The sequence below is a fragment of the Dipodomys merriami genome, unplaced genomic scaffold (genome assembly GCF_024711535.1).
Source record: "Dipodomys merriami isolate MVZ:Mamm:240054 unplaced genomic scaffold, mDipMer1.0.p SCAF_50, whole genome shotgun sequence".
NCBI classification, from domain to species: domain Eukaryota; kingdom Metazoa; phylum Chordata; class Mammalia; order Rodentia; family Heteromyidae; genus Dipodomys; species Dipodomys merriami.
Window position 1 is genome coordinate 10,728,540 of NW_027206069.1, and position 25,431 is coordinate 10,753,970.

Consider the following 25,431-nt stretch of genomic DNA (forward strand, 5'->3'; position numbering starts at 1 on the left):
GAGTTCCACCTGGGCCACCCCCTGGCTTGGCTGCCCCTGGCCCCTCAGTTCTCGCCCACGGTGCCCTGCAGACCAGCAGCCAGGCTCTCCGGCGATCCGCCGGGCGCCCTGCCCGGTCTCAGCCCCTGGGCGGCCCTGGGGGCCCAGTCCCTGGGCGTCCTGCGGTGCCCACGCGCTTGGCTTCCCTGCCCCGCGCGCTCAGACGCAACAGGTGGAGCCCCGCAGCTGCCGGCGGCCGAGCCCTCCCCACCGCCCCCCCCCCCGGGCCTCGGGGACCGTCCTCGCCACCTTTCCTCTCCCAACACGGGTCCCCGCCCGCAGGTCCTCCCCCCCCCCAGTACGCAGACCCCCGAAGAGCGGAGGAGGTGCCCATCTGGACGGTAGGGCTCCCTGGAGGACAGGAGAGGGCGCTCCGTGCTCTTCACACATACATCTGCCCCCGTCCCCAGTCCCACGTGGCCCCTCCAGTCACCCGCCAAGGGCACGTGGGAGACAACACCGACGCGCAAAGGAATGGCTATGTGAGCATCTGGGAGATGAGATTCTCCCCACGAGCCCATCCACCCAAGACCCTCATTAGGAACAGATAGCCTGCTGTAGTAAAGGCAAATGCTCCCCTGTGGCGAGGTCCCCCTTCTACCCAGCCTTTTGGGGGTATGAATCCTCCCAGAGTAAATACTGCAATTACCTTCATTCATTCGGCATTTGATTATGGAAAACTGGCAACAGACCAATAAAGTATGTTCACAGTGCCACCCACAACTCCCCCTCCCCCCTCCCCAGTCTACAGTGAACACTGTATGATGTTTATTACGTATCTTGTTCCTCTTTCCACCATCCACCCTAGATAGAAACCAGGAATGTTAGAACTTTTTGGTTACACATCGGAATGCTCATTTTAATTTTTTTTTGTTATTATAAAGATGGTGTACAGAGGGGTACATAAGACAGGTAATGAGTACATTTCTTTTTGCACAATGTCATCCCTTCCCTCGCTCTCTCCCAGTTTTTCCCTCCCATCCCACCCACAAGTTGTATAGTTCATATGCCACATAGCATGTAGTGAGTACCACTGCTGCATTTGTTCACCCTTTGTCCCTCCATTTCTGTGCCTCCCCGAAGCCTCCCAAAGACAGATAAAGGAACAAACAAGACAAAAAGAGAACAAAACCAGTAACAAGCAGAAAACCTCTTATTTCCATTTCCTGGAGTTCATTTGGATACGTATTATTTTGTATGATCAGATGCACATAGCTATTGAGCCTTTGTCTCTCCTAACACAGTGCAGCATTCCTGTACTGTTGGTGAATGGGCTTCTGACCTGGTAGTGAACTGCACCGTCAGAGAATGTATGTAAGTATGTATTTATTTCTGTTAGAAATTTCCTGACATTTGTTTCAAAATAGTGTACTAACCTCTGGGTGCTAACCTCCTGATGCTCAAAATCCTTCAAACTCTCGGCAGTATCCATCATTTTAGTTTTAAATGTACTTTATCCTGGTGGATATCTAGTGCTATCTCATTGTGCTTTTATGTTTACATCTCACTGATGTTTCATATTTTGGTTGGCCATTTTTCATCTTTCTTTATAAACTTTATGTTGAAATATTTTATCCATTAAAAAATTGGTCTGTTATTGAGTTATTGGGATTATTTACATGTCTACGAGTTCCTTCTCAGATACATGCAGTGCAATTCTACTTTTGGCTTGCCTGTTTAGTTTCCTAGCAGTTTTCTGCCCCTCCCTCCTTCTCTTTCTTTCTTTCCCTCTTTTGTCAGTCATGGGGCTTGAACTCAGGACCTTGGTGCTGTCCCTGAGCTCTTTTGCTCAAGGCTTGTGCCCTAACACTTTGAGCCACAGTGCCACTTTTGCTTTTCTGGTGGTTAATTGGGGATTAGAGCCTCAAGGACTTTCCTGCCCAGGCTGGATCCTCAAATCTCAGCCTCCTGAGTAGCTAGGATTACCAACGGCACCTGATCCTAAGTCTGCTTTCTGACATGAGTTTTTCACTATGGCAAAGGCCCTGTCAGTCTTTCATATTTAGTGTTCTTCATATATTAAGCTATTTATTGTGTGTTTTAAAATTTGTTTCTATATGGTGTGAGATCAGAGTTAAGGTTCCCATTGATTGAGGAGAAAACTATGAATGAATTTATTTCTGGCATCTGCACAGGGTTCATTAAGCCAATCTCACAGTATTTAGATCGCTTAAAATTAGGGTAGATCAAGTTTGAGGCCAGGCCAGACAAAAAGTTAGGCCCTCATCTCAATTAATAAGCCATGTATAATCCAACACACATAGGAGACAGAGGTAGGTGGATAAGAAAACCCTGAGTACCCAGAATTACATGCCAGCTCTCATGAAAATATTGATAAAATATGATTGAATGAAAAATTAGTGGTCTCTAAATTATAGTAAACTCAATCAAACCATGTCAGCTCACAATAGCCTAAAGAACCTATGAATAAACAGCCAGCCAAGGCAAACAGCAGCAGCATCCGGGTCCTTGGGGTCAGAAAGAATGTGTGCTGACTTAGCCAGAACAGACCCAGCACTGCAGACCAGACACAACTCTTGTTTATGATCTGGAAACATGTTTTTCCCTCTCATAAGCTGAAGACTATGGGCCTCACAGTATGACGATGATTTATGAACATATGATCAAATTGGCCTGTAATAAATGCTTTAGGGGTGCAATCTTTCTCTTGCCTTTCTTCTCTAAACTTGTCTTTATTTGTGCATTAAAGAAGAAAGATTGAACAGGGTAGAGGTGGCTCACCCTATAATCCTAGCTACTTAGGAGGTTGAGATCTAAGGATTGCAGTTCAAAGCCAGCCTGGGCAGGAAAGTCCATGAGACTCTTATCTCCAATTAACCACCAGAAAACTGGAAGTGGTGCTGTGGCTCAAGTGGTAGAGCACTCTCTTTGAGCTGAAGAGCTGAGGGACAGTGCCCAGACCTCAAATTTAAGCCCTAAATTCAAGCCCCAATACTAAGAACAACAATAAAAAGGGAGATTGATCCAGGTGCCTTCTGCTTAATAAATTGCCTTGGGGCTCTTTGAAAACCTTGTTACAAAGGAACAAGACACAGTGAATGGAGACATTTGGCTACATGAACCACCCATGTGGGTCAAGCTCATTCACTGGAGCTTCTCATAGAACTAAAGGTCAACATGCAGAAACTAATTAAGACTCTGCTTTGAGATGGAATTGATTGTACTGAGATTTGTAAAGCTTTGGATCCATCTGCTCACCCCTCATTTTATGAAGTGTCTGCTTTTACAGTGCCCCAGTCTTCCTCATCTCTAGCATCTTCCCAACACTTAGCCTTGTTTCTCTCTGCCCTGGACTTAAGTCCTGGTGGGTCAGTCTGGGAACTTAACAAAACATTCTATCATGCAATTCTTTGCTCTCCTCTACATTTAGCTCAAAAGGAGTGTGGCAGTGAGGTTTGATCTGAATAATTCAGCAATTCAGTCTTGCAGACAAATGTGATGTTTGGTGATTTTTTACATACCGTTCCTTAGTTGTCATGCTGACCAGGATTCACCATGATAATGGAGGAACACACAGATTTCAGTCCACCAAATCTGCTTCTTGGCTGGAGTCAGGAATATCTGTTTGCTGCCCAGATGTGGAACATAGCCCTGGATCTACACTCCCTAGGTTCAAATCCCACCTCTGCCCTTGCCAGCAGGGTGATTTTTGGACAAATAAATCTGACTAGGTTTCCTCCCCACCCCCGTCAACTTGTGAATGGGGATGGATCACAGTATCCTGATTGGCTGAACATAACCAACAGAACAGGTCTTGGCAGGTAATGTCCTGTAGTCTTCTTATTACAAGCACTGGTTTCCTAAAACATGACTTACGTGTTGATGGGAATATAGTAAGAAATGGCAGTTTGTAGTTCTTATGCCATGAATAGTTGCTTGAAATAACCAGCCTATTAAAACCTGGAGAATTTCTAAAGGTTTTATCATCCTAGGATCTGACCTATGCACAACATGTAGTTAGCACATAATTGATCGAATTTTAGATTTACCCCTACACTTAGAATCAAGCTAGTTTTATTCCTGCCAACCATTGTGTTCCTGTGCTGACTTTTGCTGCACTTTGTCATGTACGATTAATATCATTAATCCATCAATATAATTGCTGCATTTTAGGAATGTAAATAAAGAACGCCTACTTCATTTTGAGGCACTCTTAAAATGCAAAGTTCTCTTTCGTGAACTTAAAGAAGGGGTTACAGTTGCAATTCTTTCATAACCAGAACAAAAAGGCCTCAAGATTTGTTACATCTAGGTCATTCAAACAGTCCTACAACTGGTCAAGTTTCAATATGAGTTTCCTGAGAAAAATCAACTTTTAATTTCACATGGGAAAAAAAGACATCAGTCAAATCCAATTTTTTTTTTCAGTCCTGGGGTTTGAACTTAGGACCTCATGCTTGGTAAAGTAGGTACTCTACCAACTTGAGCCACATTTACAGCCCTTCAAGGTTCTTATTTTAAACATACCAAGTTTGATGCATAAACTGGTAGTCACATAACATTAATAATTTCTATAAAAGGAAAAACATCTAACTTATACCAAAGTTCCCCGGAAAAGGGAGCGGGGTCTGTGTGGTGTGGCCTGGTGCAGGAGAGAGTGCTTCTGAACAGGTGTCTCTTCATATGGGATATTCTTTTGTCTCAGTCCCCGATCCTTAGTTTTTTCATCTGTAAAATGGGGCTAATAATGGTTACTGTGTTAAGAGTAGCACTGCAGGCTGGGAAGTTGGTTCAGTGGTAGAGTGCTTGCCTCGCATGCATGAGGTCCTGGGTTCGATTCCTCAGCACCACATAAGCAGAAAAGAGCTGGAAGTGGTGCTGTGGCTCAAGTGGTAGGGCACTACCTTGAGCTGAGGGACAGCGTCAGGCCCAGAGTTCAGCCCCCATGACCAACAAAAAAAAATAAATAAAATAAAACGAGTACTGGGTAAGCCAGGAGCTGGTGGCTACTCAGGAGGCTGAGATCTGAGGATCAAGGTTCAAAGCCAGTGAGGGCAGGGAAAGCCATAGTAGAGCTGTGGCTCAAGTGGTAGAGTGCCACTTGAGCAAAATAGCTTAGGGACAGGGCCCAGTCCCTGAGTTGAAGCCCCAGGACTAGCACAAAAAAGGAGACAAGGAAGGAAGGAAAAAAGGAAGGAAGCAAGCAAGCAAGAGAAGGTAAATGTGAAGATTAAGTATAAAACACTTTAGCACTGGAACTGAACTATAGGTAGAACTCAAGAAAATGTGGAGATATTCAGCCTCCCAATCCAGTGAACTTCAAGGTTGACTTATATCAACAAAACTAACATACAGATTCCTCAGGAATATGTTCAATAAGTAAGTTAGAAGTTGATCTTCCTCCCTCACCCCAGGTGTCAGGCCATTTTCCTCCCTGTGGGGCTCCGTGAGGAATGGGGAGACATGAAGTCTTCCCGCTTCAGCATTCCTCCGGTCTCTGCAGCTGTCAATCATTCAGCAGGTCTGGTGGCAACTCATTATCTGGTGTGAAAAAAACTCGTTTAGACTTGAGGTTCCCACATCCACCTCAATAACAGGATGGCAGGGGGCACTGCCAAAGAACACAGCATCCCCCCATTTAATGGAAAAAAGGACAGGAATTCCTTTTGTCCACATGTAGAAATACACACGCAGATCAGTCTTTGTTGACAGTCTACAAAGAAGCAAGAGGTTGAAGCTTTTGTGTGTTTTATTTATCAGAAGGCATGAAAAAGGCACTGCATAGTGTTTGTATGAGGCCTGAGAGGGAGGAGATGGGGGCTCAGGACAGAAGGGCTGTCCTGCTTCAGGAGACGTTTGCTCCAGCCCTGGTCTCATTCCTGGGTCTCAGCCCCTGAAACAGCCTTCATGTGTTCTTCACCCAGCCTTGTTTCCAGAGCCTCTGCCCGGGCGGACCTGCACGGTTTTGCTGGGTACAGGAGTGTGGCAGGGGAGATTGATCTGTGTAAAGGAGCAGCAAGATCAGGAGGACCCCTGGTGAGTGAGCTCCAGCAGCACCAGTGGCAGCTCGTATGTGTGCCCAGCATGCATGCACACTGGATGTGTAAGTGGCTCGCATTACCCTTGCTAGTGTGTACCACTACCCTGTCCAGCAGCCACAAGGCAGAGGTGCAGAGACACTGACAGCTCAGGCCACACAGTGCCCTCCTCCATGGATTCTGTTTCTTTGCTACAATCCCTGTGGTCACCTGGCTGGGCAGTGGACAGCCGCTCAGCCTGAGGGCTGCTATAGCCAGAGCAGAATGCTCTAGCTTCCTCTATGATTTCTTAGTCCTGGTACATTCACTGGGGGCCAGGAAGCCTAAGCCTTAAGTTTCTTACAAAATCAAGTCACCTTTTAGGATTTCTTTCAAGTAAAATGCTTATGTGCTTCTTGTATGACTCTGATCTGTCTTTTCTGGAAATTTCTGGGGCTGGAGGGAGGTATCTATCAGTGTGGGGAAGGGCTGGGAAAATGACAGGGGTGGGGTCGGACGGGACCATCCATAAACAGGAAGCAGGGCAGGGTGCCTGATAGGGATGAGAACTTTGAGAAGCTGAGGCTGAAAGCTAGGTGAGCTTCAGGAGATGGAAGCAGCTCATCCAGGGATATGAACATCCACAGAAACGTCCCGAAACCCCTAGGAGACACACGCAGGAGGCTGCGAGGTGGAAGGAACCAAGGATCACATTCTTTCTCTGACACATTCCGTCAATGGCTGCATAGAGACCAGTGGAGGCACCAAGCACAAGGTCAAGGTCAAGGTCAAGGTCGAGCTCCAGTCCAGAACAGCTATTATGGCATCTTCACCACCCTGAGGATGGTTTCATGTCACATCCGCACACATTTCTTAACTCGATGCAGTTTAATAGCTTATTCTCCAAAGCAGAGAAAAAGAAATTAAGAAAATAACACTTATTTTCAGTGAGAATGTTGAGAATGAACCATTAAAAGCACAACTGACATCTCTGTTCCCGAGTGACCTTTGCAAACAGTTTTGTGGGTGCAAATAGGACTTTTAGGGGAGGTGAAGATCCAGTGAGAACAATGTGCAGTGTTCTGGACGTTCTTCCATGCCCGGGGCGAGGGCTCAGCCTCGCCTGACCTCACAGCGCTGGACATCAGGAGGGTACCCACATGTTCCCGTGTGTGTCTGGTGCTTTGACGTAAGGAATATTCCAGATCCATGGCCGATCTGGGGAAAGAGCACATGGCATAATCTTGATTTGAACAGAATCATGCAGCCTTCACTCTGTGTGCTCCAATCTCTACGTAGCCAGGCAGCATGTTCTCTGAATCAAACACCTGCAGACAACTTTCATAAGAGCTCATGCTAGGAGACAGGGTTATATGAGCATGAGGCAGCAGACCAGTAGAAACCTAGGTGAGTCTTGGCACTGCCACACTGGCAAATCCCTCTACCAGTCTGTGCCTTGCCAAGGAGCTGTCATGAGGAATAAATGAGAGCGATCCATGTAGCGTGCAAGACACTGTGCCTACACCCAACAGAGGACGGCTATTCCTTGCTTCTTTTAGGAAGCTTCGGATAGCAACAAGCTGGGTGCTGGTAGCTCATGCCTGTAATCCTTCCTACGCAGAGACTGAGAACTGAGGATCCTTGGTTAGAAGCCAGCTGAGGCAGCAAAATCTGTGAGATTCTTATCGCCAATTAACCAGGAAAAAGCTGATTATCAGAATGAATGCCAGGAAGTGGAAACATGTTTCATGGGGGTGACTTATGGAACTGTAATCCTTTTGCACAATTACATCATCATCATCATCATCACATTAAAAAAAGATGGAAGTAGTTCCAGAGGCAGGGACAACACCCAGGCTCTGAGTTCAAACCTCAGGCTGGGCACCAAAACAAAGCAAGCAAGCAAGCAGGAAAGAGAAAAGCAAGAAAAAGAAAGAAAGAAAGAAAAAAAGAAGAGGGAAGGAAGGAAGGGAAAGAAAGAAAAAAAGGAAAAGAAAGAAAAAGAAAAAAGAAAGGAAGAAAGGCAGGGAAAGAAAAAAAGAAAGGGAAAGAAAAAAGGAAGAAGGAAGGATGGAAGGAAGAAACGGAGGGAGGACGAATGAACGAATGAACAAGCAGCAGTGACAGCTTCATAGTCAAGGTCCATGTCTCTGCTCTCAGCAGCTCATATGTAATGAAGTTACACTCATGGAATGCTTTGTGCTGTTAAAGGACTCGTGTTCAAATCCCACCTCCATCCCTCTGAGCACCTCAGGGAAGCATTTAGGTTCTGGCCCGAGGTTCCTCTGTGAGACATGTGGCATAAATGAGAATATGTGAATACCCTTGGCTCATTGTGGGAGCTCCCTAAATGGGAGCTTGTCTTCCCTCTGTTTAATGGATGCTTCAGAAGTTAAAACAAAAACACTCTCAACATCATTGCCGCAAGACTCAGCCAGTAAGAGAAAACCCTACTGGGCACTGGTGGCTCACGCCTGTAATCCTAGCTACTCAGGAGGTCGAGTTCTGAGGATCAAGGTTCAAAGCCAGCCTGGGCAGGAAAGTCTGTGAGACTCTTATCTCCAATTAACCAGAAAACCCAAAGTGGCGCTGTGGCTCCAGTGGTAGAGCACTAGCCTTGAGCTGAAGAGCTGAGGGACAGTGCCCAGGCCTAGAGTTCAAGACCCATGACAAAATAAAATCAAATCAATCTATCCACTAAGACAATGGAGCTTAGAGGACAAACAATGGTGTCAGTTTCTGTCCCCTTGGGGAGCCTCTGCCTCGGCTTGTGTGGAAAATGAGATCAGAGCAATCTGTGCATAGCAGCAGGCCTCAGGATGTGGGGTGGGGAGCTGCAAAGATGGCAACAACTTATCAGAAATCTGTTACTAGTCACTGGCCTTGGGAAGACTTGAGAGCAAGAAACCCAACTCCTTTCCATTAACTTAGCAAACTTGCTGAGGGCTTGGTTCATAACAGGATGGGGGAGAGGGGGGGGGCAGAGCAGTGGCCAGGCCAAAGAAGTTGGATTTTACGGGCTGGGAAGGTGGCTCAGTGGTAAAGTGCTTGCCTTGCATGCATGAGGCCCTGGGTTCAATTCCTCAGCACCACATAAGCAGAAAAAGCCGGAAGTGGCGCTGTGGCTCAAGCGGTAGAGTGCTAGCCTTGAGTGGAAGAGCTGAAGGACAGCACCTAGCCCCAGAGTTCAGGCCCCACAACCAGACCAAAAAAAAAAAAAAAAAAAAAGAACTTGGATTTCACTTCCCCCTGTGTTTGCTAGGCCACTTTTTTTCTCCTCCACTGTAAATCTCAGTGGACACCCTGATTCCTGGGGTATGAGAGCTATTAGGTCTGTTTATCAGGAATGTAGATCTGTGATCCAGATGTTTACCAGCCTGCTTAAAACTTCAAGATCACCATGGCACTCACTCCTTTCCCACAAAATAAGGCACAAAGTCCACCCCTTCCCCCGCAGGGAAAGCTAGGAAATGGCTGCCTGGAGAAGAGGTGGCTGTAGTTCTACTGTGACCACTGGCTTGAGGGAAAGCTAGTGTAAGCAATCCACCTAAATGGTCCCTTGAGAGAAAAGCTCACCTTGCAATCTAGTTACACATCTGAAGTATTTGTTCAGTGCTGGCTAATGCCAGGACTTTGCTAGGTGCAAAGATAGAGAGGGGAGAGGTGCTTATAGCCCAGGAAGACAGACCAGGGGGACAGCACACGGCTGGTTGTGATGTGGTTTTTCCTAGGACCCATGTCCAGAAACGATGTCTCCTCTGCAGGTCTGGGCTGGGGGCTGGCAGTATGTGTTTGGATGACATTCCAAAGGTGATCTTGGTGCAACCAGAGTTCAGGATCAGAGGCTAGAGGGAATAAAACACTGTGTCTTCTCCCCCCCTCCCCCCGCCCCGTGCCCTAGACTAGATGGCAGGAATTAGCAGGAGAGAACATGGCCACATCTGCATGGTAGTAGTGCAGAGTACAGCTTTCATGGAGAGGAGAGAGTAGGAAGAGGAATGAGAAGCAAGATGTGGCTGAGGAGCAAGGCCTCTTAGTCATGGCAGGGCTCAGGCTGGCAGCCTGCAGGGTTCTGATTTCTGTACCATCTTCCTGTGGTTGAATAAGAATATCTTATACCTCTCCTAACTCTAGGACTTAGCCCTCCAAGGGGAGGGAGAAAAGGATCATGGCAGAAGGGATGTGGAGGCCAGAGCCTGCCTGTGGGACCCTGGATCAAGTTAACCTGAGCATTTTAGTTTCTGCATCTAGAAATCAGGGGTTGTACTACAGTATATTTTCGGATTGGGAGGACACAAGAAATTAATTCGTGTCACAAGCTCTCAGCTCCACTACATAGAAAACACTTTATGGGTATTAGCTGAAATTATAATTACTGCCTCCTCTCGACTCACAGAGCGTGAGCTGTTAGCAGCCTATGTACCCTGTAGGCCTTAACAGGGTTTTGTTGTTGTTGTTTGTTTTAAACAATCAGGTTGGTCTAAAGTACAAACTCTTGTTCTATTTAGCAACCAGAAGCTACTGTCTGTCACCTGAGTAATCACTTTTTTTTTTTTTTTGGTCTGTTGTGGAGCTTGAACCCTGGGCCTGAGTGCTGTCCCTCAGCTCTTCAGCTCAAGGCTAGTGTTCTACCACTTGAGCCACAGCACCACTTCTGGGTTTCTGGTGATTAATTGGAGATCAGAGTCTCACAGACTTTCCTGCCTGGGCTGGCTTTGAACTGCGACCCTCAGATCTCAACCTCCTGAGTAGCTAGCATTACAGGCGTGAGCCACCAGCACTCGGCTTGAGCAATCACTTTTAATACTTTCCTTACATTTGACAAGAGCAGTCTGGGATGGGGGTGGGCCATCCTAAAGAGATAAGCTCATTAGCCTGGGAGGTGTGCTCCATGCAGTGGTGTACAACTGCAGCCCTTACCACAAGGGAGGGGGAGATGGAGAGAAAAAGATGGTGAGATTCTCATTGAGAATCTCAATGTCAAGAAAAAAAGCTGGGTGTGGTGGTGACCCCTGCCATCCAGCTTGTGGGAAATGTAAATATTAGGATTGTGGTCCAGGCTTGCCTGGCAAACAAACAAAAGCCCCCAAACAAAAATAGTCCACAAATAAAGAGACCCCTATCTGAGTTCCAAATAGGGTTGATGGCATGGCTCAAGTGGTAGAGTACCTGCCTAAACAAGTGTGAGGCCTTGAGTTCAAACCCCAGTACCAGAAAAGAAAAAGTTCCATTGTGCTTAAACCTACTTTAAAAACAAGGAATGTGTAACACTCCAACTTGAAATACAAAGGAAAGTTCTAAAACATGCTACTCTGGTTTATCAACTTAGCAAAAGTACACAATTATTTATAATTTCAATATCAGGGTCATTTGAACCCTTCTCTATAAAGAACTACACTATTAATGTGGACCAGAATGCAGCAAGCTCAAAATGAGCACTTACTTATTTTCAGGGAATTGAATAAATTATTTCCTTAAGATTCCTGATTATAAAGTCCTAAAAGCTGAGCCAAGAGCTTACTCCAGCCTGTTATATATATGTAGAACCAAAACAGAAAGGGAAAGGACCAAAATCAATCTAAAAAAAAAATGTTTTAGGTTGCCTCATTTAAAAAAAAAACCCTCATTCTGGATCTTTCCAAATCAAATCCTTAAAAAATAAAATGTAGCAATTTTAAGTAACTTCAACTTCTTCCTCATTTTATATGGAAGGATAACTGAATCAACCTTGTCTCTCTTAGAAAACTATAATCTGGACCACGCTATGCAGTTCTGTCCATCTAGACTGAAGTTCACTTGGCTGTTCTGAGTGTGAGGGACCATTGTAAGTCAGTCAGATAACTGGAGAATGGTCAGATGCTTAAAGCAGTTTAGGTTTGATGCACTCCTTTATAGGTATCTCTATGTGTATCAGGCCTACCTCATGTGCCAAGAAGGTTTGAAGGAGTCTTTCTACTAACCTTAAGTTTTATCAGCCTGGTTCTACCACTTAAAATTTTTTTTAAAGTTTTAAATTAAAAAAAAAATTTAGCTAGGCACCGGTGGCTCATGCCTGTAATCCTAGCTACTCAGGAGGCTAAGTCTGAGGATCATGGTTCAAAGCCAGACCAGGCAGGAAAGTCCGAGAGACTCTTGTCTCCAATTAACCACCAAAAAACAGAAGTGGTGCTATGGCTCAAGTGGTAGAGTGCTAGCCTTGAGCTGAAGAGCTCAGGGACAGCGTTCAGGCCCTGACAAAAAAAATTAAGAAAGTTTTAAAAATGTTTTTAATCTATTTTTGGTGGTACTGGAGTTTGAGCTTAGGGCCTCACACTTACTAGGCAGTTGTTCTACCTCTACCATTTGAACCGTACCACAAACTTTTTGCTTAAGTGAGTTTCTAGATAGGATCTCCAGTGTTTTGGTTTTATTTGGCCTGGATTGTGATCCTCCTATGTAATTATACTTCTGTCACAGCTGGGATGACAAGTGTGCCCAACCACGCTGGCTCTTTGTTGTTGTTACGATGAGGTCCTGCTAATGTTTTGCCTGAGCTGGCCTGAAACCTCAATCCTCTTGAGTAGATGGGATTACAGATAGACACCAACATGTCTAGGTCAGCCACTTACACTGGGAAAACATTTGAAATAAGTGTGTGCTGGTGGCTTATACCTGTAATACTAGCCACCTAGGAAGTGTGAACGCTGGGGAGCCTGCTTTCCAGGAGCCAGAGGGTCGGTGGCAGAGGCCCATCTAGCCTGTGACTGGTCCAGGTCCATCCTTAGCACAGGGAAGGGCTGCTAACTTGGATATGGCTTGGCACAACTTTTCAAAAGAGTAACCTAAACTTGATGTGGGCAAAGACCTGTGCCCGTCTGGTTCACTGTTATATTCAAGGCCGCCATGGCTGCTTACAGTAGGTGCTCAGTATGTGTCTGTGGAGAGAACCCATAAACAGCAACCAGTGCATACAGCAGGGGAGCCCAGTAGGAGAGTCTTAGTTTTTGCTTCATTTTAACTGACCATTTTCTGACCTGGGCCAAGCAGGCCTGGTGCAGATACCTCCCTACCCCATGGCTAAGTTTCTGCTCAGTATCTGTGTTACCTAGGTAACTGGCACAACTGGAAACAGTCACCTCCCCTTCCTGCTAGGTCACATTCTAGCCCACCCCTGGTCACGCCTCCCATCTGACCATAGGAGGGACCCAGGCCCCGAGGTCACTTCAGGATCTAGTGTGGCCACACCTCTTCCTGTCCCTGGCCTAGATAAATCCAGCACTGGGGTATGTAGTCCCTGTGACCATGTGGTCTCCACCAGGTGGGGGGGGGTTGGAAGGGGGTGGGGGATGGGGGGGTGAGGGGGCAGGCAGTTCGGAGTAAAATAAACTTACCTTCCTGCCCAAATATCATGTGATATTCTCTTTGTCGGCTATCTAATTAAACCTATTTAATTTACCTTGCACTTTCCAGGTATATCTGGCTCTAACTTTTCATAGCAGTGGATTTCTTGACTAAGCTTTTTGTGTAGTCTTCAGGTTAAGGAAATACTGAATAAGATCTTTTAAGTGCTGTCCTGGTTTGGAAATCGCTTTTATGATGAAGTGCTTTCAAGTGTTCCTCCCCACTCACTTTCCTCTAATTTGGTAATCGCCTTGCTATGGTCTACACAGTTCCCTGGAGATTGGTTCTGTTTTAAATGGTGATAACTGAGTCACAGGCGTCACCTACATTTTGAATTATGTACTGGAGCAAGATAGAAAAGAGAACTGATAAAAATTAAGATGCTCCCATTCTTCTTGTATGTATCTTTCAAAGAAAGAACACCACCACCACAATCAGTTAATGGCACTCTGCTTGCGGGTCAAATTAAAGATTTATCTTTCCGTGGTCTAAGGTCCAGTGGTAGATTTTGAGTTCTTGACAGTGCTTTATCTACTGGAGGGGAAGGGACCTCGGGGTACTTTAAAGGGCCTTCAATGTCTTCCATCTTGGCAGGGGGTGTAAAGACCAGGGTCCCACACCACAGGATTGCCCAGGCCATCACAGCAGGCCTCACCTCTGCTATGGCTACTCAGAAGAACCTGGGTTAATAGGAAAAGAAGGAACCTAAAGAACAGAGAAAGGGAGAGTAGACAAAAAGCGGAACAGAAAGAGGAGGGAACAGGAAGTTTTAGACTAGACAAGCTCCCACTTGGTTGCCTGGGCTGCCTCAGCCTCCTGAGGGCTAGGATGAAAATCACTGGTCACCAATGGAAAAGAGAAGGCATTCAAACGAATTCACTGTCTATTATGTGTCAGGAATTGCATCAGACATCATAAAAGAACAATGATCATAAAAGCAACTAAGGCTAACTCTCAGCTAGACACTGCCAAGCCTTTGGTCTTTCCAATGACCCTGTAAAGAAGGCACGCATACTTCCTTATTTTGTGAATGGGGACAGGAAGGGCTGGAGAAAGCAATGAGCTGCCCAAGGCCCAACTTGGAACTCTGTGGAGCTGGCACGTGAACAAGGTCTAGTTTTAAAGTGGGCTTCTCCTTTCTCAATGTTGTAGTGGCAGGAGGGTGCTCATAAATTCTATCGAACACAACGTAGCTTTGCTAGTAGAAAGGGCTATGTATGGGCATACACAACTGGCTGCACTGGAGGAGAGGTACCTTGTTAGCCATCAGAAAGAGCAAAGTCACCTGCAGGCAGTGGACGGCACATGGGCAGTGGAGACAGGATAAGCTTTGGTCCTACATAGCAACACGATCTAGAAAGAAATGGGGCCACCAGAAGAGGAAGTTTGGTTCACCAAGAGAGCCTAAAAGTGTGAGTAAGGACAAGGAAGTTGCCAGGGCCCAGCCAGCAGTGTCTAATGAAGAAAGGGCTTTCCAGACAGGGCCAGCCCTGATAAGAAATTGATGTGAAACCTCAATCAAAACATCCTAGCTGGGTGCCTATGGCTCATGCCTGTAATCCTAGCTACTCAGGAGGCTGAGATCTGAGAGTTACAGTTTGAAACTACCCTGGGCAGGAAAGTCCATGAAACTCTTATTAACCACAAAAGGTGAAAATGGAGCTGTGGCTCAAGTGGTAGAGTGCTTTTCTTGAACAAAAGAGCTCAGGAACAGCACTTAGTCCTCAAGGTCAAGCCCTAGTACTGGCACAAAAATAAAAAGGAAGAAAGAAAAGAACATCTTCTGTTCAGATTTAGCATGTATGCATATTATACTGTAGCTATTATAATATCTGTAGGTTCAGAGTCTCTCTCTCTCTCTTTTTCTCTCTCTGTGTGCCAGTTCTCCTGGGTTTTGCATTATTACGTAGTTTCTTTTGCTCAGGGCGGGTGCTCTATTTCAGGTACAGCTCTACTTCTTGGACCCATGTCAAAGCCACAAAGCCTGGCTCTGAGGACACCTGCCATGATATTCCACTGGACTATTTTATCTAGAAACATACTTGGTCACTGCCCCTAGCAAAGTCACAATCCAACGTCCCTTGGAGGGGCCGTCTGTGAGTCAAAAAAAAAAAACTATTTCAAGATGAGAGGACGCATCATGCTGTTGTTTTCATGTGCATGTCTGTTCAGGGAGCAGAGGTCAGGTGATGTGATGTGACGTCATCGGGGCTGAGTGGGAGCAGCTGTGGCAGGCCAGCGGGTTGCTATGACGGTGTGGTCAAGAGGCATGGGGAAGCACTAAATAATGCCACATCCCTGGCTTTTTCCAGTTTTTAATTTTGGGAATGGTTCCTAGAATGTTATAATGGATTTAAAAAAGTCAATAAACATCTAAATGTTTCTTAGTTTTAATTTCTAATGTATTTGGGTGCCAGGAGCTCAAGCTTGTAATTCTAGTTACTCGGAAGGCTAAGATCTGAGGGTAGTGATTTGGAGCCTGCCCAGGCAGACCAAGCCAAGAGACTCTGCCAATTAACCAGCAAAAAACTGGAAGTGGAGCTGTGGCTTAAGTGGTAGAGCATGGAGCCTTGAGCAGACAAGCGTTCAAGGTTCAGCATTCAAGCTCCAGTACTAGCACAAAGTAAAAAGAACCCTCTATCAGAGTAAACATCAAGAATTCTTGCAAATATAAGCTCCTTGGGATTCTCAACAAGTCTAAAATTGCCAAGGGGTTTCTGTGATCCCAGATACAGTGGCAAAGAGGCCACTAGAAACCTGAGCCTCCAGTGGGCTCCATAAGAAGAGTGGGGTCTCCCAGCTATTTGTTGCACTGGGGCACAACCTCCCTTGTCCCCTCTCCCCATCTCACCTTTACTCCCATACAGTTCCGGGGGCAGGTCATATGGTACAGGAAAGGGAGCCGTTGGCTCCCGGCTTCCAGAGAAGAATTTCTCCTTTACTTTGAAGCTGTCCAGGCCCTGAAGACACACAGAGAGGGGCCTATGATTGAACACCATTTCCTGACACCAAACAAACAATCCCCAGAAGATCCCAAGGAGCAATCATGTCTTTATGACCTCTACAAAGTCGAATGACTTCAGAGCTATTTTCAATGTTCCACAGGCAAAACCCTCAAAATCGCTTTCTTTCCTAAAAGTGTGAGAGGTTTATAGAAAAGTTTGCAAGAGTTTAACAAAGGCAACAGAGAAACAATGTTGGATATGATAAGCCAGTTCTACTGAAAGCTGTGTACAGTTGGCAGCGAGTCTGTAGGACTCACCGAATAAAAATACCTCCAAATACTTTGGATATTGCTATAGTAACCGACTGCTTGCTCTGGAGTAAGAAGTAAAAGTTGCTTTCATGTATAATAAAAGTGTTCCAATATAATGTGGTAGGACTCTAAAAATGAAAATTCTTTCAGACCAACCAAAATGGAAGGTTTATTCCAAGAACTCCAGAACAAGGTTTTAATCTTAGGGAGGGAAGTCTCCATCTCGGCTAATGTGTGCACACTTCCCTCCGTCTCTCATCAGGCATGTGCAGTGCAGGCGCTAACCCTGTCAGAGCTGTCTCCTCTCCCAAGCCCCAACTTGGGCATCTTTCTGGGCCCTTCTGGGTCATCCTGTTGCACTGCTTCTTGGTCTGTCCCATTGTCTCCCATCATGTCTGTACATCCACCCAAACACAGATCCGCCCAGAGGACCATAATACCTTCACACCCTACAATGCTGGGAGCCACAAAAAGAACAGGAGTTCTTAAGCCCCCAGAATTATGTAACTCGGAGAGGGGAGGTTGATCATAGGCACCATGCAGGAGCACACACAGGAACTTACTGTCCCCTGACTTCAGACAATCTGACTTCTAGCCATTGCTCTGACATACTAGAAATTACTAAGCTTGGTAAACAGCTGATAGTAGCATCCATGCCTTTATTCATTCATGCTTTCATTCTTATCATTTCTGAAGCTGAATAAAAGAGCCCCCAGAACCGATGGTGATCACACCTATTTCTTGCAACCCTGTAATTTCTGCCTCACTAACCCCTCGCAGTGGCCAATTTGCTAAACCTAACAAACTCTGACCTTGAGTCAGCACCCAGTGAGGAGCTGCAGAAGGCTTTGGAAGACCCGCCTCTCTAGCAAGGCAGACTGTAATATCTAGAGACAGGGAACCAAGTGTGACAGAATGTAAGTCTAAGTCTTAGAATTATACAAGATTAGTTACAAAGTGAGGTGATGCTGGATGGTAGTGGTGCTGATGCAAATTAAAAGACATGGATTTGAAAGTGACTGACTGAAAGAAATAAACAGAGGCATGTGAGGGTCAGGCAGAGAACTGGACTTGGAGACTGAGAATTCTGGGGCCTTAGATAGGAAACAGGACCTCTTCCCTACACCTCCCACACTCCGTGGGGGCTGCCTAGCCTTCCCTTCCTCCTAAGCAGTCTGGATTCTTCACATCCTACCCCAACGCATGCTGGATTGACACGAGGAAACTCTTATCTCTTGCTTTTGTACATCATTTACTTGCTAGTGAGCCAAGTTACTTAACCTCTCTGGGCTTTCTTTTCCTCATCTATTAAATGAAGATAACCACAGAGTCTAATGCACAGGGCTCATGGGAAGATGCATTTGTTTATTCAGAACAATGACTGCTATATGTAAGGATTCCAGGAAGCAAACTAGCATAACTGTGAGCACATTCAGGGGGTGATCTGTGATGTAGCTCCTGCTTTATAGAAGAAACAAACCTGGAGGTTTGATAGAGGCCCAGGGCCACACAGCATAGAAAGCAGCAAAGCCAGTGACAGAACTGTGTCTTCCCAGTTCTTGTTTCTATGCTCTTTCCACTAAACAAACAAATAGTCTCACATTCACCACCAGGAACCAGGGCCATGAAAGAAACTGTAAATGTCAGAGGCAACATGAAGATGGGACAAGCTGGGGTGAGTCAGAACTCTGCAATTCCTGGTACAGAAGTGGTTAGAGGCTGGGAAGGGGTATTGATACCCACGATGCCTATTTCTATGGAGCAGTCATCTATTCTTCTTTAGCTCCTAGCTTCATTGCTATTGTCAACTGCATCTCAGTCACAGAAGATTCTTGATAGTCCAGACCTGACACCCTGACGTGTGACACGAGAAGGCTTGAACCACTGATATCTGAAAGGATCCAATACGCTTTTTTATCCCCTGAATATAATTTCTGATCTAAATTCTAGGGTATTAAAAAAAGTACCACTTTTCCCTTCAATCTGAATGTCAAATCATTTGAGGCTGTCTCCTAATTATCATTATTTATATATCACAGTGGTATGGTTTGGCATTTCACTAAACAGAGGAAGGCACCCTCCTAGCACTGCTACTTAAAAGACACTGGAGACAATACATTTATAAAACACCAGGTGAGAGGGTGGACACGTATCACCCAGGAGAAATTGCTGGCTTTCCCCTGCTCAGCTTGGGAGCCAAAGCATTCATTATCTCTCAGCTCCACCACTGAAAACGCACGAAAGGCATGCTCTGATCCGTCACGGACGTAGATGACTTGTTAGAGGCACATGTCTGAGAAGCCATCTCACTGGTACAGCCCTAAGTGAGGAAGTATGGTTCCTGAGCTAAAATAGTGACAACAGCCAAGCTCCCCAGAAGGAACACACTTGACTGAAGGAGCCACGGAAAGGAAGTTACAGACAGGCATGACTGTCAGGAAGGACAAAACCTCCATTGCAGGTTTTCAACTAGGATTTAGGAAAAGTTCATGGAGGAGGGCATGCCAACCAGGCTCACACTGGGCAGTGCATATGAGCACCATCCAAGAGGAAGACACGGTGAACAACAGCATGGAAGTGACATGCAGATTATGATCTGAGCCAGGTGCTGGTGGCTCAAGCCTGTAATCCTAGCTTCTCAGGAGGCTAAGATCTGAGGATCAAGGTTTGAAGCCAGCCTAGGCAGACAAACCTGAGAGAGTCATCTCCAATGAACCACCCCAAAGCCAGAAGTGGAGCTGTGACTCAAGTGGTAGAGTGCTAGCTCTGAACACAAAAGCTCAGGGACAGCACCCAGGCCCTGAATTCAAGCCCCAGGACAGGTACACAGACACACAGACACACCCTGATGCCAGGTACACAGGAACAAACACACACACACACACACACACACACACCCCCGATGCGACAGAAAGCATGGAGGATCAGCCTCTGCCTATACATTTAACCTGGTTGGATCTCATGGTTTAGGTGCTGCCACCATCAGCTGCAGCCTCTGCGGAACACTGATCCATTCTGACCACAGATCCCTCTTGAACAGTTTCCTCTGTCATTCTGGCTCCGACAGACCTGAGGGCTTTGCATCTTCCAGTTGTCCTGCAGGGTTCCTTCCTTTGAATCTTGGGTTGTCTCCAATGTGTGCTCTCATGTTCTGTCTCTTTCCAAGTTCCTCAGTCTCTAGCTAAGGCCAAGAACAGTAGCTTAAGACCACACGATTTCCAAGGGGCTGGTGGACCATGGCCTACACTCATCAAAATGTCCAGCAGTGTGGGAGACAGGCAGGGTGGAAGAGAAAGCAGGAGGCATGCTGTTCCAGCTCTTAGTGACCCTAATGTCACCAAAGGAATGTGAATGTTAGCTTGTGGGCTAAGGAAACCACTGGAGAGAGAGGGGCAGTGGACTACAGAGCAGGACACGTGGGCAGAAACAAGGCCCTGTGATGAGGAAAAGGGGAAGGATGGGCCAGCGAGTCCAGAGAGAGAGATCATGAAATTCTACACAGGGAAGCAGGGGTAGGATGTGGCAACCAGATGTGGAGCAGTGGGAGGATGGTCCTTAGCTGCTTGGTGGGATAATGTAACAGGTTATTAAGAAATTCGGTGAGAAACACTGCTGCCCAGATGTGGCCTCCTGGGAAATGATGGGAGGCCAACCAATGGGCCTGGGGGAAGGCAGGCAGGAGGGTGGAGGTGGTGTGTGGAGAGGACCTCTCTCTGGAGGTTCTCTGCTGTGGCTCTTACACATGGTTATTAGTTCTTCCAGCCAGAGCCACTGGCCTAAGAAGCCAGCATACACCATCTTTCATAAGAAAGAGACCCAACAGGGAAGAGAAAAAGTAGAGACTTGAAGATTGAAGTCTTGTAGAGCTCTGACATTTGGAGATCTGATTGAAACATTTTTGATTCTGACCACAGACAAGAGGGAGCCCACCACTGCAGGAGAGGCCCAGGAAGCTCTCTCCTCCCCAAGCCAAGGGCTCCCTCATCTCCAAGTACTGGCTATCAGTCTAGGAGTCCCTAATGGCTGTGTGCAAGGTTTGCAGAGGTAGAAGACTAGACACACCTGTAATCTTAGCTACTCAGGAGGCTGAGACCTGAGGATTGTAGTTTGAAGCCAGCCCAGGCAGAAAAAGTCTATGAGACTCTTTTATCTCCAATGAACCAGCAACAAATGGGAAGTGGAGATGTGGCTCAAGTCGAAAAGCATCAGCCTTGAGTGAAAAAGCTAAGGGACAGTGCCCGGACCCTGAGTTCAAGCCCCAGTATCAGCATATACAAACACACACAAAAAAAAGTTGTCAAGGCTGATACACTTCAAAAAGGATAGCCAGATGAATGACAATAGTAATTCATGAGTAATCAGACTGTTTGGCTAGTATGGTTTTAAATGATTAATGATTTTGATGATACTGGCAAGGTTCTATATGCTCAAGTACCTGACAGTAAGTCATACTCATTAGTTATAATTTAAAAGGTTGAAATTCTCTGCAAATTGTCCTTAGAAACCTGGCTTTTGACTATCCAAGTAGAGCACAGTTCAGCCCCAGTGCTGCTGCCCAATCTTTAGATCAGGATTTCAATCTCTTCTGGCCTGTGCCCACTTCCTCCCTGTTCCAGACAGAGGGAACTGTTTCTTCCTTCTTGCACAAACTGGCCTGGCTATGGCTATGTCTGTCTGGAGGCCTCTTCACCCAACGGTGGACTTGAGCATGTGCTCATCTCTCCAGAGCCAGGTCAAAGATCATCTCTGTGCAGAGCCTTCTCAGTTTCCCCAGAAGATGCATGCTTCCTCTTCTCCCACACATGCCACAAGTCCGTTCTCATCACAAACTGAGGAACATGTGCCTGTTCCCTCCATTTGGCCCCGTCTTTCAGGAGAATGAGGATCCTGGCTTACTCTTCATCACTATTTTCAGGGTGGCTTTTGAACTCCCATAACCCTCCCTTCTCTGGAGACAGGAGCGCTTTGGCAGAGATGCACTGGAGGGCCCAGAGGCATGGAAGGCAGACCTCAGCCCGAGAAGTCACTGAAATGAAGTGCAGAGCAACTGGTCTCTTAGGGATGTCAATGGAGACATCAGAGAGAGAGGTCTGTCTACTACTCAGGTTCTAGGAGTTGGCCTGGCCCTGCCTGTCCTAGATCAGCTCCTAATAATCCCTTTGTTGGTTCCTTGGTTCTTCCTTGAGTTCAGGACCTGGGCACTGTCTCTGACCTTTTTGTTCAAGGTTAGAACTCCACCACTTGAGCCACAGTTCCACTTCTGGCTTTTTGGTGTTAAAATGGAGGTAAGCGTCACATGGACTTTCCTTCAAGACTGGCTTCAAACTTCAATTTTGAGATCTCAGCCTCCTGAGTAGTTAGGATTATAGGTGTAAGCCATGCGCATCTAGCCTCACCAATTCTGTTGATTTCATGTATTTCTCCAAAATCTTTTCTAAATTCTCTCCTTTTGTGTGCTTGTTTTGTAAAACACATTTAAAGGCTTCTCTTAGCCTCTAGCCTCTGCTTATTCAGGCTCACATCTCCTTCATGTCTTAGCCCTCAACTCACATTCTGGATGCTTCTTGTCTTAATGATCATATCTGACTTTTATGATCATTAGCTCGTAGGTGGGACTTTCAGCACTTTGCATAGTCATTTGTGATTCGCTGGAGAACACAGACAACCCAGGCAATGGGAAAATGGCTGGGGTCTAGGCAGTGGTCTCATGGATGCTGACCAGTGGTATAGAGGAGGCCACTGTAAAACCAAAGGCTAGGTTCTGTAGGTCAAGAAAGGCCCAGACTGTTAGAGAATGGTCCCTTCATAGTATATTTCTTCTAAACCACAAATTTATATATTTTATTTGATACATACAGGCATGGGTGAGAACAGTCCATTCACTGAAACGACACAAGGAATTTCTCTTATAGTTAGCTGATTGGAATATAACAATGTTCTACTAACTGTCTTTCTCTTTCCTTATTTCATCCATTTCTTCTCATTCTTTTTAATCTTTCACTCTTTAGCTTTCTAGACACAGAATAGAAAATCAATGAATGTCCTTCCTGGGCCAGGCCTGTAATGCTTTAGATACATCTATTAATTAAAGACTTAAAAAGATATACTCATGATCTCAAGTGGGGCTGTTAGTCAATATTAACTTCCTGGCCTAGCTCTTGAGTCTCTTGGCACAGCACAGAAGGTAGTCCATGCTCTCTATATTATCGTTTGATGGTCTTTATAAACTGTACAATCTCTATTTTACTGTGATCTTTCCTTTTCCCAAAAGGACCCTGTGCCCAGCATGAGATCACTTTTCTTCTCTATTGCCCTTTCCTAATATAAAGGGGGAAATTATCTGCAATTAAAAATTAGTTCCCATAGGTAAGAAGGGCCTGGAGGGCATAGAAGGGCAGTAATATTTCTTTCCTTATACCATGAGCATGACTGGAAATGAGGTAGGAGCAATTATGAGTGAAGAGAATTTTGCACATACTGACAACAAATGCCAAACGAGTGCATGGGATGCATTCCGTTATGTGTGTTGTGACTCATAGATATAATTCAGTCTAGGTTAAAGCGCCAGCTGCTGTAACTACAGCCAGTTACTGAACACTGCTATTCTCCCACTGGAATTTACTGTCTCCCAGGAGCTGTGATAAAGGTGAAAGATTCTGAAGGGCCAGTGAGATACTCGGGTCTCAGAGCTGGCCCCAGAGAGGACAGCCAGGGATACAAAAGGAAAAGTGGGGTGAGTATTAACCATTCACTGTGTGGGCAGTTCAGACTGCATTCCACAGACAAGCTTGCACCCAGAGTGTTGAAAAGGTACAGGGGAGCGCAGGGAAGGGATCTCTAATTCTAATGTTTAATGAGACACATGGCTCGGACAGCCTGATTCCTGTGTGCAAGCCAGACACCCTGATGTCTGGTTGTAGAACTGTGAACCTCTAAGCTGGCTGACAGACTGGCTGTGCTTCCAACACGCTGCCTTCCCGAGGGCTTCCTGGGCATGTGCGACCTTGTCCGATGCTTCTCTACTTTCCAGCTTCACTCCTGACAATTCTTTTCCCAGTGCAATGCTCTTCTCTCTCTTCTCCCTGTACCCTAATCCAATATCTTTTAGCAATCCCCTGCCAAGCCCTCCCGCCTCCCAACTACCTTTGGCCACTAACTAAACATCTTGTGCTTGGCTGGACCATTTTTTGGGAATCTTACATCATGTTGTCACAAGTGTCACTTCTCAACCTCTAAGTAGGCATCTTGCCACACCCAGACAAGATTATAAGAAGTTCATCAACACAGACTCGGTGGTAAAGAGAGATAGGGGAGAAGGATGAAAGGGGGACATTGATCTAGATTCACTGTCCTCACAAACTGACATGTTGAATTGAAACTCCATTGTAGAACCACTTACAGATAATTACACATAAATAAATCAAAAAGAAACAGAGCCCAGGTTCTGCGTTAGACATCAAACCCTGCTACTTGCTGATCTCATTGAGACTAAGGAAAAAGAACCCAAAAGTCCAATTCATTTCACACGTGGCCACCCGGAAATAAGTGTGAACTTACAAACGCTGCAGGGAGGAAAAGGACGCCGAGCTCGTAGGAGCGAATCATCAGCTGGGCGCCGTTCTTCTCCAGAGCTCCCCAGGCGGCCTTGGACAGATTGGCACTGTGGAGACAAAGACACAGAGAGGCTGAGGAAGTTGGCATCTTAGTTTGGGTCAGGCTCACACAGCTGTGAGGGCACAGAATTGAGGCAAGGCTGGAGAAGGGACTTTAAATCCTGCTGTGCTACAGTCCTTGGGATTTATCTAATAGCTAAAAATTTGGGATAGCTTTACCTCCTCATGTCTCCCCCCAAGCCCCACTGAGGGCAACTATTAAAACAATTATCTTTCCTTAGACATCTTTATGCCTGAAACCCCTTTCTTTTATATAACCTTTACGTACCCAGAATTTCTGGTTTTATTTTGTATCACAGTAAAATTTAAGATAAAATTGTATTATCTTATATTACATATTGTAGTGTCCTATATTCCTCTGTGTGTGTGTATGTGTGTGTGTGTGGTCAGGGCCTGGCTATGAGTTCGATTCCCAGTACCATACACAAAACAAAAACAAAGCTAACAACAAAACAACAAAATCTCTATCTTGAATACTCAGGGACTGAGAGCCACTTGTAGGTTGTCTAGGGGATGAATCAATATTCCTTGCAATATTTTTTTTTTTTTACATTCTGAGTAATACTTTGAGTCACTGATGCCTGAGGCTGCCAGGAAGATGGGGAATGTAATTCCAGACTCTATGGCTGCCTGCTCAGAGTGTGGGCGGTCTATCTGTACATGCAGCGAAAGCACCAATGTGTTTTGTGAGGCACAGTGACACCATGATCTCTGGGAACTCCGCAGGAGTTCCAGCCTCTGTTCTCCATGTAGGACCTATTGTCTACTCATTTTCTTGTTCTTGTTCTTCATCTTTCTTCTGCCTCCTCTTGGGTTGAACTGCTTTCTCCTTGCAGCACCATGGTGGTATTCTGTTGCTGGAGAGAAGTGAGGTTTTGCATTTACCTTGCATTTTCAGAGGTATGGAAGTCTAGATGTCCCAAGTTCTACTGATCATCAGAAACTCAGCCCACACTATGAATGACAAAAATAGTGGCTTGTAGATATGAGGGGGTTGTGAGGGGACAGGTGTGAACGGCAGAGCTAGGAGGTGACCTATAAAATGTATGTGTGCACACGACAGGAACTTGACATTATGTAAGTGTGGGAGCCAGTTAAACAGTCT

General features: G+C 45.8%; 1 protein-coding gene across 5 annotated transcripts in view; it reads right to left on the reverse strand.

Annotated features, from left to right (window-relative positions):
- Positions 1-5,710: 5,710 nt before the first annotated feature.
- The window catches only part of LOC138810523 (tyrosyl-DNA phosphodiesterase 1-like), a 68,141-nt gene continuing 48,420 nt past the window's right edge, over positions 5,711-25,431 (reverse strand). For 3 of the 5 annotated variants that reach the window (XM_069997751.1, XM_069997750.1, XM_069997752.1), the window contains 3 exons: positions 24,211-24,313; positions 16,249-16,357; positions 5,712-7,235 (listed from right to left, as the gene is read on the reverse strand). In XM_069997751.1, the coding sequence (XP_069853852.1) occupies positions 7,162-7,235; positions 16,249-16,357; positions 24,211-24,313 (286 nt within the window). In that variant the 3' untranslated portion in view covers positions 5,712-7,161. Of the gene's footprint in view, positions 7,236-16,248; positions 16,358-24,210; positions 24,314-25,431 lie in introns of those variants that run through there. The other 2 variants (XM_069997753.1, XM_069997754.1) reach the window with 2 other exon arrangements.